A 13,505-nucleotide genomic window follows, 5' to 3' on the forward strand; every position below is an offset into this window, starting at 1 on the left:
TTTATTATCATCAGTATTCCCTGACACATGTTTATCAGATCAGCACTGCTTTACTTCAGAAGCAGTATGAAACGGCAATAATTAACTATTAGCAACAGATAAAAATACTCAGTTACCTCTCCTCTTAAAAACTGCCAAGTCAATTGACACTGCATTCATTTCCCCCAGCACCCACTAAAGACAAGATACTTTTGAAGTCATCAGGGAACAAGTAGTTAAAGATGAGAAAATTTGGGGTTGGTGAGTACTGTTCATGCTACATTCAAGTATATTATCGTTTCTTAAAAAATAAAATTCTTACCACAGCTTTGGCTGAACTTTCCTGCAAGTCCCACAGTAATATGTTGTTATCAGCCAGAGAAATGATCTTTTTACCGTCTCCCATTGGTTCCCACATAACACTGTAAAACAAAATAATAATAAAATAATACAATTAAAAACAAACAAAAAAATGAACCATTAGAACCAATTAGAAACTGAACTGGAAAGACATCTTAATTTTGTGGATCCAATCAGTTTCAACACCTAAATGACTTTAACAACTGTTTTCCTTCAGCTGAAACTGGCTCATATTTTAACTGCAAAACCTGCAACTTCTACACATCATAGATTGCAGTGCCATTTATTTAAACTGCATGATACAAAGTAAGGCTCGATTATGGAATTTTTGTCAGCTCTAGCATATGCATCCTTCCCTTTTTCTCTTAAGAGATCTTTGATCAAAATTTGTCTGGAAAAGGAATGTCATCCAGCTTCCTTGGATGCTAGCCTACCTGTTCCAAAAATCCATATTTCATTTGCTATCTGTCCCATATACTGATTTATGAAAAATGATTTTGTCATTGTAACACAAATCACTTTGCATACACACAGAGAACAAAACAAAGAGTTTGACATGCACTTAATACAAATAATTTAGCTCAAAACCATGAAGTGCACCAAAGATCCTAAACTGTAGAGCTCTGATGCAAACCTCTTCCACTTTGAGGCTGTCATCACAGTTCTAACACACCTGTGATTCTCCATCTTTGTGCTATACATGAAGGAACGGAAGAAATCATTAGTCCTCTATTTCAAGCTATGAGAAGCAGCACGCTCTACCAGTGGGTACAGGAAGTACAGTTAAGCACATACACAAACACTCTAACATTTTGGTGGAGATAACAGAAAGGTTAAAAGGATAATACTTGTCATTTGATGAGAACAGGCTTCTGTACTCAATAATTCTAAAACCTGAGCAAGAGATAGAGATCGCAACTGATATCAGTAGGGAATATCATGCAGACAGGACAAGGGGAAACGGCCGGAAACTGCAGCATAGGAAGTTCCGCACAAATGTGCGCAAGAACTTCTTTACAGTGAGGTGACGGAGCACTGGAACAGGCTGCCCAGGGAGGTGGTGGAGTCTCCTTCTCTGGAGATGTTCAAGACCTGCCTGGATGCCTACCTGTGCGACCTGGTGTAGGGAACCTGCTTTGGCAGGGGGGTTGGACTCGATGATCTCTGGAGGTCCCTTCCAACCCCTACAATTCTGTGATTTTGTGATTCTGTGAGAAACTTCCTCCAATCTCCGAATAACTTATGGCTTTGGTCTAACTTTGTTTGACATGCTGTTCTCATCTTCAGGGCACACATGAAGAAAAACTCCTGATAAGTTTCAAGAGATGACTAGAATATCACTAGACATAAATTTTCTTGTCTAACTTCTTCCATGAATCAGGTCAGTCTTTGGATTGAAAAGATGGAACAGGGTTGCATGAATAGATGCACCCCTGGATAAGCAAGCCCGAGATGAGGCAGCCACTGGATAGATTCCTATCTTGGCACTTAATACAGGAGCATTCATAATATAATCTCCAAATCTGTATCACTTCTACCTTCCTAAGACCTGGAAGGCCCCAGATCCAACCCACGGGACTCCCATCCAAGCTTAAAATACAAAATAATAGCAAAGAAAATAGCAGGTAACAAGAAACAGAAAGAAGTGATACACAACCTCAGTCACAACTTTGGCCATGATTTTCCACTCAAAATACTCTCTGTTTCTTCCACAAACAGTTTCATTACTTCTAATGCAGTATTTTTAGTGATACAAGTATTTGGATTTACAGACAGATGAATGAAACAATAAAGAGAAGCCAAACTGAGGAGACAGAACCATGCAAAAAAACAAAAACAAAAAACAAAACAGTTTTGGGATTATCAATTTTAAAAGACGTCAGAATCCTCATCTTGAATGAATAGCTAAGAAATCTTCAAGATTCTAATAATTATTATTTTTAGTTACACCTGCCCCCCTGCTCCCCTCCATTTCTCTTGTATGTTGCTGGAAGTATTACACTAGTTTTTGGTGTCATTATATGTAGATATTCTTTCAATTAAACACAATAAAATTAGATTTCACCAATTAACTCTTCAAGAGTTCTTCTAGCCAGAGATCAATATTCTTGATGCCTGTTGACATATTTGCTTCTTTCCTACACTGACCACTCAGTCTTCAGTTATAAAAGCTATAGCGAAAGCAGGTTCTTTGATGTTTTCAAAGGTGGGAAGACATTTCACGTCTCACGTAAAATCATGGTAAAGAATTTTTATAGTTGAATAGTGTGCTAATTAGAGCCAATTATAATCCAGCTGACATTCCTTAGAATGAAAAGGTCTCTGGCACAAACACTGTCCTTGTGAGATCCCCATTCCACTCCTATTTAATTTATCAGTTATGAAAGTTCATTGTTTTAAGACTGTGGTTGCAATGATCATTCACATTCTATAATTTAAGTGATTATTCAAATGACTCTTCATAACATGTTCAGATGTACAGTATTAATGACTGCATGTTAAACACATGAAACAACAAGGAAAAGGGGAAAAAAATACTGTGAGTGAAAAAGCCAACTTACTTTCAAAACAACATATACATTCTAGATTTTTTTGTTAATTATTTTTGACAAAGCAGAAGTGGTGATAATCTTTAAAAAAGGAGAGAGAAACTGAGCAATACCATTTTCCTGAATGTGGTAACAACTGCTGATGCTTAGTTTTCAGAAATGGACAAGATACTTGTAAAAATCATAGCTGCCACTCAGAGATTGAGTGCCAACTTCACCACTACTCTTTAGAGACTCTATAAGCAGCAGACAAGGAATTGTGTGTGTTTTCTTTTACCTTGTTTCGTTATCATCTAACACCTGATGATTCAGATTAGCTTTTAGCTAGTAGTTTTTGGCTTAAATAAATTTAAAAATTAAAATTAAATCCTGTGGAGAACACTCTCCTAATGAACAAGAGAATTCTTCCAGTACCTAAAGGGAGCCTACAAACAGGAGGGGAGTCAACTTTTTGAAAGGGTTGATAACTGCAGGACAAGGGGAAGTGGTTTTACGTTGAGGGAGGGAAGATTGAGGTTGGATGTCAGGGGGAAGTTCTTTACAGAGAAAGTGGTGAGGTGCTGGAACAGGCTGCCCAGAGAGGTTGTGGATGGCCCACCCCTGGAGGTGTTCAAGGCCAGACTGGACGGGGCCCTAGGCAACCTGGTCTAGTATTGAATGTGGAGGTTGGTGGCCCTGCATGTGGCAGGGAGGTTGGAGATTCATGATCCTTGAGGTCCCTCCCAACCCTGGCCGTTTTGTGATTCTGAGAGTGCAAAATAATAAAGAGTTGGCCTCAGTGTCCGCATTTATCTCACTGCATGTCCATCTACTGCACCTGGGCAATTAGACAAGTTTATATCAAGAAAAAGAACTAACTGGCCTTTCCTCCGTAAGAATCACACTTTCAGTACTGAGTAAATACTTATGAAAATAAATAAAGACAATCTGAATTCCAGAAGTTCACAACCTAACAGGAAGCATGGTAGTAAATTTGTTGCATGAAATCAATATACAGGAACCGTTTTCACCTACACTGTAAAAAAAAAAAAAAAAAAAAAATTAACATTAAAATAAATTTCTATTGAACTATTTATGATTGGAAGTGATGATCAAAAATGAACACCACCATAGCTAATTTACAATCTCAAGTTTCCATCTGGACAGTGCGTGCATTACATGACAAATTAGTACATTTTAATGTTATTAAAGCTTAAAAAACAATGAAAAATTGAGTAAACTGATTACAGAGATTGTACATATGAACTAAACTGATCAAAGCTGTCATGAACAATTGGCTTTTTTTTTTTCCTCCAAAAGAAAATAAATAAAAACACTTCTGAATCTCACTTCTTGATCATACCCATTTGTCTTCAGGGCATCAAATACAAATATGCTAATCTTGCATCAGGTGATGGTGCTCATTAATGGAATGACAAAACTGGAGCTGTAATACGTTCTGCACGCGGTGTCTTAAACTCGCACTCAAGCAGAAAAGACTGCTATAGCAAATTTGGACCTTTACAATAAACCAGTGTTAATGAGGCTGCTCTGTACTGTGCAACCACACATTTAAAGAAAAGATGGTATTTGTCAATACTTTACTTGTAGACTTAAAAAAAAAAATTATAAGAATGTTCACTTGTAGCTTTCTCTTCTGTGAATTCAAAAATTTAGTTTAATGTTTCTATGACAGACATATCCAAGTTCGTGAAACCGAGACTTCTCAGAAGAAAATAATTTCCTATCTTTCAGATTTCATAATATTTGCAAGAAGAAGAAAAAACAGAAGAAAAAAAACAAAGGAGACAAAACTGCTCATGAACTTATTACCAACTGATTACAGATTTCTTGTCTTTAAAGAAATCCACATCCTGATATAAAGCATTATGTGCCCCTCCATCCTTCTGATGGAGCAGAAAGAGAGAAATAGATTTTAGAAAATTCAAAAGACAAAAAAAATTTTAAAGTGCAAAACGTGAAGATAAAAAAAAAAAAAAAAAAAAAAAAATACAACAAAAAACTCTCAGTGCTCTCAGTGTTCCCAACTATATTGGAAGCTAATTATCAGAATCTTTCAACAATAAAGAATGGAATTGCTTATCAAAATGTTAGAAAGAAAATTATTCATATTAAAATGAGCAGGGCACTGAAGTTGCTATCATGAAAGAAATTTAAGATTAGCTAAATTGAGATTTTAGCATAAAGTAGCCTTAAAAACAACGTACACTTGAATACACTGTGACCAATCTTTTCTAAAGAAGAACCTAAAAAATATTACCATCTATTTACCTCTTTTTTTGATGTTGAAATTTCAGTTCCAATCTATAAACAAAGTTGTAGAACTCAGAGCAAAATGTACATCATGATTAAAAATCAACTGATTTAGCTATCATTTCTAAATTCTACATCTTTTTTTCTTACTGGCTAGTTAATGAAATTTTCACATAACCAGATTTTGAAAAGGAACTGAGACTGATTTTAACTATCCTTCCCTTTTAATCCAATTTAAAATTACTCTTACATGTATGTGTCTAAGTATAATAAGATTATATGATGATTATATAAGATGGATATACCTCACACATCAGGTGTCCGAATTCAAACACAAGAAGCACCTTCCACTCCTTTAAGACACAGCAGTCCCAACAATGGTGCTGCTTTATCCTTGCCTAATTTCAGATCAAAAGTGTAATTAAAATGCAACAAGAATCTACTATCTTATTCCAGTCTGCTTAAAATGCTCTTAAAATCGTGAAAGGGACTGTGCAACTCACACAATCAACTTCTACTGTACTCTATCAACAGATGGACAGGAATTGCTGAGACCACTACAGACCATGTTCTTGTAATTTTAACTTTTCTTGCCAGTGGAAGATGGCTTTGTAGTTCAACAAACATGTAAAAAAATACTGCAGTTGGTAAAATATGAACCAAATGCGTTTGTGTGTTTGTTCACGAAGCAGCTGGAACACGTCACATACCTACACAGCAAAGGACTTGCTAATATCCAATGGATGTTTCAAAGAACAGAAAGGGAAACAAACCTCTGTAATTCTCTCTCCAATACTGCAGCTCTCCTTCTCTTTCCTTAGGCCACAGAAAAAAGTAGCTAAACAAGAATCAAATAATACAACAAATTCTTATCCCTATTAACTGACTTACAGTTATGCCAAATCAGTCTTTGTTTTACAGTACTTACTCAACTGACACAATCTCAAATTTATATTCCACAAAGACAATGAAGTGCTAAGCATTATACCTCTGCACTTCGTTTTAGATGAGGACAAGTGGGAAGAAACACATCAAAACTGTACAGGATGATACTCCATATGTGATTGCAGGACTACAATGAATGTTTTTTTTTTTTCTGTCCATAGGACAAAAATCCAATTTATACTTATTCTTTAAAGACTATGATTTTAAAACGTATAGCATAGCTTCTACAAAATACATCTGCACAAAACTAACAGCACAGGTCTTTCCTGTAGGCTTTTTCTAGGACTATAAAATATGCAGAATCCTACCAGGCCATATTGCCATGGGCTGTGTTGTCAAGGTGACAGAGTAGCTCCAGGGTTTGAGTGTTGCTTGATGAATCATCAGGGGATTCATGACTGCCTGATTCCAATTCCTTCGGCATCCTCCAAACAGCAGCACATGTCACGACTTTACTGTCTGAAGCTAAGCAATAGAGAATAACGTCAACAGATCATCGTATGGGAGACATATTTTGTATACGGTGTATTGACATTTACACAAATCTATAAGCAATGCACACCTGCTGTTCAAAAAATTTAAAAAGATTCTAAGTTGAATGGAAAGTACACAAAATATGGGTACAGTCAGACCTCAAGCTAGTAGTCAAGTTACTGCAAAACTCATAATTAGCATTCATACAATCCAGCTTTCCCTGTTTGAAAGGTAAAAGTCAGTGCTCATGAAAAAATAAATGTTTTTAAAGGCAATTTTTCCAAGTTTCAATCCCCATAATGATTTTAATGAAAAAGACCCACAATTTATGTTACTTGAGCCCTTAACAGTAACAATTGAGACATTTTACTATTTTCCTTTCAAGGGCAATCCACAGTTTAACCTATTGCATTATGTCATACCCTTTGCTACTAATAAGTTTAGTACAAAACTTCAGTATCCCACCCAAGCACGCTCCTCTAACTCTAGTGAACAAAAGCAGCTTCCAGAAGTTAAACAGAACTCAGATGCGTATAGCAAAATATCACAACATATGAGAAAAAAGCTAACTGTAATCAAGGGGAAGAAATACCATATGGTCTATGCACATACACTACTGCCCACCACCCAAAAATAATCAGAATTTGCGTCAGTGCAGTGTGAGGAGACCAGAGCAGCACTGAACATGTCCACATCGTAACAGCTTCTGGTCCAGGGTTCAAAGCAGAAGAATGTGTCTGCTGCAGCAGGAACAAAGAAACCAGCTACAGTGATACTGGGGAGTGAAAGCTTTGGATGTCACTGCCTACTGGAAGATGTGTTCAAAACAAAGTCCCGAGGATGAGAAGTAATCAGGTAATATCACAAGCCCCTCTCTTAATGTTCTATCTTAAAGTGCTGATTTTAGTCTAGAGTATCTGATTAAGGACCCATGAACAGATGTGACCAACTTAGAGGCATGTTTCCATTTCGGAACAACTGTAATGAGAGTGTTTTCAAGACGAAGGGTGGTAAATCAGAGAAAGGTTTTCTCAGGCTCGGTGTCATTCCAACAGAAATATCTCTACTACCAAGGTGACCAGTTTTTGGATATTATATACACAAAATAGCCACTGTCACAACAAACAACAGAATGAAAAACAATGTCCATTTCTGATAGAGAAAAACAAGTGTAAGAAAAGAACTTAAAGGCACAGAATTCAGAATGCACAAGCACTGGGTATTTGACAAAAAGCACTAAACATGAAATACAATTGTGTAACTGTTTTACTATAATTGGAAGTTGTATACAAATTGAATATAGTATCAAGAGGCCATACCGTTATCTAAAGACAAACAAGGAATAATCCCTTATTTATTAGCACACAATTGAGCTTTTAATAATTGTAGTGCATGCTAAACAGCTATTTCCAAACCATTTGAGGGAAATCCTTCACTTTAAATCAATGTGCCACTGAAAGATGAGGAACCAACAGCAGATGGCTACCTTTCCTAGCAAAGGGCAAGTCAATGCACAGCATGCCTTCTACTCCATACAAATAATAAATAACCTGAACAGAATGCACAAAGTAGTTTGAGAAATTAAGATTTATTGAATGCTTTGCCTAGATAAGTCAATATATGACAGAATGTTAAAGAACACAGTAAAGAAGTTTCTGGTGGATTAGAATTACCGAAAGGTCTGTATCATGGATATAAAGCTTTAGCTTTTCTGATATCACCACGACCGACACAAAGAACCACAACACCAATCATGAAAAGTTAACAGAACATTTCAGAAGCCATCTTTCCTCTCAGATAGCATAATGAGTTTAAGGAAGCCCTGAAATGTCATTTTAACTTTCCAAAACATAAACATTTTGGCATTGTGGTGGTACATTCTGATGAGAAAGGATAATAAGAGTATTAATAATAATAATAATAAAGGTGTAGATTGTCACGCACAATGAGATTCCCATGTTAGAAACCTAAAAACAAGTAAACAAGCAGCATTTTGAAGACTGGTTGAAGCTTAAGAAAATATAGTGAAGTCTCCCCGAATTCTGATGTAACTTGGCCTCTTTTAACACTGATGCTTTGAAAATTTGTTAAAATCCACCAGCAAAATGGATCTGCTTGAATTTTTCGCATATGTAGTAATTATATAATTTTTTAAAAAAAAATTTTTATTTTTTTTCCCCAAATGGCACACACCTACAGATGCTTTTAATAAGCAAATGGAAGTGTACTTTGATATTTTCGGCAGAAGATATTTCCTTGAGCAGTAGAAAAAAGTTATCAGGCTTCCATATCTTACAGGACATACCATTCCTCGGTTTTCAGGAAATACTGTGCTTTCTAGAAAGCTGCTCTGATGCTATCATGTACATGAGATGCCATTTGCCCTTCCAAAATGGAAGAAAATACTCTACTTTTGAAATACAATTTAATCATGCTAGATTTATTAATGGTCACGAGTTTGTAAGACTTACAGAAATTTTCTTTCATAATTCAATTTTTATCATAAAAAAAATTCCTTAAGAACTACATTAGCACACATCTTTTAAATACAGTTTTACCTATTAGACTTCCATCGGGTCTCAACACCATAGCTGTCATTTATTCTTCCTCACAATTGTTATCTTTTTCTGTCCATATTTAGAGAAGTAGAAATAAAAAAAACATATATTTTTAAATTATTATCAAGAAAGATCAGTGCTGTATCATCAATTATTTTCTCTAAGGACAGAAAGAAAATTAACATCAGAAACCCCAAATTTTTCCCTACGTTATATCGCCCTATTAAAACTTAGTTCTTATCTATAACCTCTCATGCTATTTCCCTAAAAATAGTAAGAGACCCATATGAATGAATGGAATATTTAAATAACAGTGATAGTTACCTGTCAAAAAATAAAAAGATATTTTGTCTTTTGATTAAGTCATACATATGTACCTTAAAGCTATTCATACAGCTGGAAACTACTTTTTCAATGTTACCTCATGCTTAAACCAGAATTTTTATTACACAGTACCAATGCAGAAAAGAATTGACAAGCTAGTGTATTAAGCAAGTTGTTAGTGGGTTTAACTAAGCATTAAGCAACCATTATGTTATACCTTCATAAAGCATAAGTTAAAGTTTTGCAGGAGAGAGTCCTGTAGTACTCCTAAAAAACTGTTCAAAACAATAATCCAAGATTAAGACAACGAATTCTTAGACTGCTGTCACTTTCATTCCTTATAATTCAAGAGAAGTCCCTTGCCTAATTCACTGTGCATCTTCAGTATACCTCTCAGTAGTTATGGCTGGAGTTCGACACACTTCTCCCAACAGCAACAACTCCCTGTTAAGCATTGCTTCCTCACACTCATTAACACGACCTCCTGGGCTGAGGCCGCCATACTCACAGATCTGCCACAGTGACTATATGCAGTTCATTCTACCTAGTTCTGTTGAAATGATCCAAGCTTAAAAAGAAAGCAAGCAAGAAGTCAGGAATAAGCAGATAGTCCCATATTTTGACAGAACTGAGATAGAAAGTAACTGTGCACATAGTTGATCTGGCAGCTCTGAGGGTGCAGGAACAAACTGCAGGAAATAAACTTCAGCAAGTTTGTCTAAAGCCTGAGAGTCAGAACTCACAGCCTTCTTCAGATGCCTACTTTGCAAGTTAAGCAAGTGAGAAAACCCTCTGCATACAAAGTGTGCAATTTGAAAAGGTCACAACTTGGTCAAATCAATATCAATTTTCACTACAGCACTTGAAAGAGCTTCACAATGAGGGCTACTTCCATGACAATTTTCAGATTTCCACTACTAGCAGTTTCAACACTGAAAAAGAGACGTTGTAGACAGGTAAAACATCCTGCTTATCTACCTATCTCCAAACAGTGCTCCCCTTAGAGAGTTGTTCCTGCTTAATCACCTCTGAGAGAGCAAATAAGCCCCTCAAAAAAAAAAAAAAATCTGACAGGTAAAGTTATCAGGAAGCTACTAATGGCAACACAAAAAGAAGCACACGTTTAATCTAAACTACAAGTACTTGTTACTCCCTTATAGAATTATGTCACATACAGCAGATCAGTTCACTGAATCACCGCTAGCTGGAATGCAGTAACCATCTGACATTCCTCAGCAACTATGCAATCATTTCAAGACCAGAAGATAAAAGAACACAAATCTAAGAACACAGACTGCTGACTCCAGATGTGAAGTATTTGCTTATGACACTAAAAGTCAGTCCCACCCTTGCAAAAACTTTCAACTTCTGCATATATTCAGATTTTTAAGCCAGAAGGAATTGTTTAAGCTCTTTAAACAACCCTTGACTTTGATTCAGCAATTTCTAGAGACTGCCATAATCAAAGAAGTGAGCCATATCAGGTCTCCAGATTCACAAGTCATTCCACATTTTTTTACAAATATTTATTCAGGAAATTCAATAGCCTGGGAAACCACAAAAACTCAACTGAACATCAGGTGCAATCACAAAACTCCATTTACAGAGACTTCTCCAAAATTTTAATTTATTCTATTTAATAAATAGCCACTTTAGAAAAGACAATTTGCAACCCCAGTAAAAGCGCTAAGAAATCATTTGATATCCAGATTACTGACACAGTAAATAAGAATAAATGCAGAAGGAAGAGATGCAGTCTCTATAACCACCATAGACAGTAAACAGTCTCAATTAGACCTCTATTTGTTTTTGTATGACTGAGTACAAAAAGCCATACTTTTACACAGAATCACTGGGAGGTGGAAGGGACCTTTAAAGGCCATCTAGTCAAACTCCCCTGCAATGAAGACTGACACCTACAGCTAGATTAAGTTGCTCAGAGCCCTTTCCAGGTGGACTCTGAATGTCTTCACAGACAGAGCATCCATCACACCTCCAGGGAGCCTGCTTCAATGTTTATTGTAAAAACGTATTTCCTCGTATCTAATCTAAATCTCTCATTTCCTTGTCTTATCAAAACAGACTGATACAGAGTTTGTCTCCTCCTCTCTTACAGCCCCTCTTTAGATACTGAAAGGCTGCACTCAGGTCTCCCCAGAGCCTTCTCTTCTCCAGGTTGAACAGCCCCAGCCTTCTCAGCCTATCCTCACAGAGGAAGTGTTCCACCCCTTGAATCATTTTTGTGGTCCTTCTCTGGATGCACTCCAACAGGTCTCTGTCTCTCTTGTACTGAGGACACCACATCTGATGCAGTACCCCCAGGTGAGGCCTCACCAGAGCAGAGTAGAATGAAATGTAGATGAGAGATACCAGGGATGTAAATGATTTTGCAGTCAGAAGCAATCCAACAACATTACTGTTTTCTCAAACTTTATTCCTTCACTCAAACTCTCCCTCACCACATTGATTTCCGATAGGGACAAAAAAAATTCCACTTAGGAGTTTTTAAATGGTCTAATGGTCTAAGGTTTAAAAGGAGAAAAAAAAAACAACCCTAAAAATCCACATGAAACTACTATGTCTATGGAAACTCTTTCATTAGTCAAATATTACTAAAACAAAGACAAAGCAGAAGAACAAAAAGAACACAAGCAATGTATAAAAAAAGACAAATCGTCTTTATAAGTATGGATGCTAATCAATACTCAGCAGTTTCAGCAGAAAAGAGGTTTGAGCACTTGTAGAGATCCACCAATCCTGCTTTTCCTTACTCAATCAGTGTGAATTGAAGACACCCTAAGCTCAATAAAAGTCAACCTATACTATCATTTGTCCATGTTCTGCCTGCCTCCAGTTCACCCACCGCAATTACCTTTCCAGAATTGAAGTTATTATCTTTCAGAGGCAATAGAGATATTGAAAAATATAAAGAAACATATTTCAAGGAGAGCGATAAAACAAAATTTCAATCTTCACCATTTTATAACATTCCTGTTTAATACAGGATTTTAAGATGTGAAACTTCCTAAAACTCTTAAGCAAAGTGATGCATACAGGCAATGGTATAACAGAAAGGCCAAAGGGTAAGACAGTTAAATGGACATTCAGGAAGCATCGTCATCCACAACCCATCCTGTAAGGGGATTCTGATCCCAATTATACAGGAACACGCCAGCCAATATTACAACACACAGATGTTCAATCATTCACCTTTCATTCTTCTGGCACCACCTGCAGAATAACCACCCCCATGTCACTTAAGTATGCTCTGACATATGTAACAACCACAGTCTCACTTGTCACGGGCTTGCAGCAGTCACCTAAAGCAAAAGTCCAACTCTGCACAGCCCTCCCTAATTATATCATTTTACTAAGCACCCCAATCTTTATGTTCAACCATTCTTTACCATTTTCCTTACGTATGTGCCAAATCACTCCGATTAATGTATCCTCTTGGAAGAAGGAAAACAAAGACAGTCATTGCTAGCCTCCTGCTTTCTTTTAAAATCATTCTGAAACACATTTTGTATGTACATTAGTAATGAAGTATTTTTACATTGATTTTTTAGAATCAATAACTACATACATGAGATGGTAGCACCTACAGGAACAATGTTTACATTTCATTCTGCTGTCATTCTGCTTCATTCCCCTGTGTTTAACCTTGAAATCCAAATGACAATGCTCCCTACATCATTGCCTGCAGACATTCCCGCTGAAGCTGGAGGAGCTGAAGTATCAGTGCCTGACAGGGTTTGCTCTTTGATCAGCTCAGGTGGTGCAAGCCAGCTGGCTGCAGTTATTCTGTTGCCCAGGGAACAACAACTCAAGTGTATACTTCCTAAATCCGCACAGGCGGCCCTTCTGCAGCTCTGCCACAGCAGCTCTTGCTGTGCGAGGCTGAAGTGGTGAAGCTGCTATAGCTGCAGCCCAGCTGGTGCCCATTAGTGCTCTCAGTATGACAGGAACAAGCAGCGAGTGTGCAGAAGCCTCCTTCTCACCGCTGACAAACAGAGTTATCACTCTTCCTTATTAATGAATGTAAACATCCTTCTCCTAATAA

At 36.9% G+C, this 13,505-nt stretch overlaps 1 protein-coding gene across 1 annotated transcript in view; it reads right to left on the minus strand.

Annotated features, from left to right (window-relative positions):
- The window catches only part of EIPR1 (EARP complex and GARP complex interacting protein 1), a gene marked incomplete at both ends in the record, with an annotated part of 59,050 nt that overhangs the window by 15,752 nt on the left and 29,793 nt on the right, over window positions 1-13,505 (minus strand). Inside the window, 2 exons of the mRNA XM_079532611.1 lie at window positions 302-401; window positions 6,395-6,551. Of these exons, the coding sequence (XP_079388737.1) occupies window positions 302-401; window positions 6,395-6,551 (257 nt within the window). The remainder of the gene's footprint in view (window positions 1-301; window positions 402-6,394; window positions 6,552-13,505) is intronic.

This window comes from Tetrao urogallus (genome assembly GCF_951394365.1).
Source record: "Tetrao urogallus genome assembly, chromosome: 2".
NCBI classification, from domain to species: domain Eukaryota; kingdom Metazoa; phylum Chordata; class Aves; order Galliformes; family Phasianidae; genus Tetrao; species Tetrao urogallus.